Source organism: Geospiza fortis, unplaced genomic scaffold (genome assembly GCF_000277835.1).
Source record: "Geospiza fortis unplaced genomic scaffold, GeoFor_1.0 scaffold145, whole genome shotgun sequence".
Classification (NCBI taxonomy): Eukaryota; Metazoa; Chordata; class Aves; order Passeriformes; family Thraupidae; genus Geospiza; species Geospiza fortis.
Window position 1 is genome coordinate 3,529,596 of NW_005054362.1, and position 1,414 is coordinate 3,531,009.

General features: G+C 48.2%; 1 protein-coding gene across 1 annotated transcript in view; it reads left to right on the forward strand.

Moving 5' to 3' along the window:
• ALDH2 (aldehyde dehydrogenase 2 family member) overlaps nucleotides 1-1,131 on the forward strand; it is an 8,447-nt gene extending 7,316 nt beyond the window's left edge. The window contains exons 11-12 of the mRNA XM_005424033.2: nucleotides 191-305; nucleotides 539-1,131. Of these exons, the coding sequence (XP_005424090.1) occupies nucleotides 191-305; nucleotides 539-571 (148 nt within the window). The 3' untranslated portion in view covers nucleotides 572-1,131. The remainder of the gene's footprint in view (nucleotides 1-190; nucleotides 306-538) is intronic.
• Nucleotides 1,132-1,414: the final 283 nt, after the last annotated feature.

Sequence of the window (1,414 nt, forward strand, 5' to 3'; positions counted from 1 at the left end):
TGCTGGGAGGGTGGGGATCCCTGGGAGTCACAGCTGAGGGGGCAAACTGGACATGTGGATCATGAGAGCTGTGGGTGGGTTCTGTGTCCTGCCTGCTCCATCCCACTGCTGCTCCATGCTGCTGCCTGAGGGAGTGGACAAAACCAGGAATTCCCTCCCTGAGCTGTTGCATTCTCCCTTTCCCTTCCAGGATCAACTGCTACGACGTGTTCGGAGCCCAGGCTCCCTTTGGGGGCTACAAAGCCTCTGGCAACGGGAGGGAGCTGGGGGAGTACGGCCTGGAGGCCTATGTGGAGGTGAAAAATGTGAGTATTCCTGCAGCCAAAGCTTTCCCAACCCTCTGCTGCAGCTCCAAATGTCCCTGTGCCATTGGTGAGGGCTGGGCTGAGAGCTGGAACCCAAACCTTGAGCTTTCCCAATCTCCAAACCTGTCCCTGACTGGGATAAACTGCTTTTTCTCCTGCCTCTCACCATTCCAGTGAATATCCCTGCAAAGAAGAAAAAAACCAACTTGTAACTTTTTTTTTTTAATCCCTAGGTGACAATCAAAATTCCACAGAAAAACTCCTAAAGGACAGCGACCTTCTCCACAAATTTGAAAATAATTATGCAGCTTCATGAGGAAAGCTCAACACAGAAAATTTAGTATGCAAAAATACGTAACTCTGCATTAAGAGGTGGTTTTTTAGGTGTTTAAAGGAGCTTTTGTTTAAAAAAGAAACAAACCTACTTGGCTTTATCTTTTTAAAATACCAAATGCAGCTAACTAACAAGGCGGGATGGTTATTTTGGGAATGTATTATGTGGGTGCAGTCATCCAGAGGAGAGGGGTGTGATGGTTACATCTCTAGCTGATAAATAAGCTTATTTTTCCCAAGAAATCATTTAAATGCTTGTTTAGTCTAGGAGGATTTATAGAATAGAAAATAAGAATTATGTGTTGGCTTACAGAACTAGGTCTATAACTCTTGTCATGTGAACTATGTTTATTTTCTGTGAGGAAAGTGAACTGAGTTCAATGTGTACCTGGGCCAGGGAGCAGCGTGAAATCTGAGGAAAACGTGTTTTTTTTGTTCCGTCCTGCTGGTTGTAGCCACTCCAAATAAACATATTTTGTCTCAGTGCACTCAACCCTACTTTTGTTGGGAGGTTTGTGCCAGTGCGCCCAAGCATACACAAATTCCCTCACCCGTTATTTTTAAGGGTTTGCTCTTTCTGCCGTGCCCGCTGTGCTTGTGTTGCCTTCATTTAACAGGGACACTCCGGCCGCTACCCGGCTTAAGGAGCGAGGGGTGCCAGGGCCTGAGTGAGAGCGGTGGGGCTGCCCTGGGAGGCACGGCCATGCTGTGATGTCTGGGGAGGAGCGGAGGGCACCGAGCGGCCTCTGCGGCTCCTCCATCGCCGCTTCCCCTCA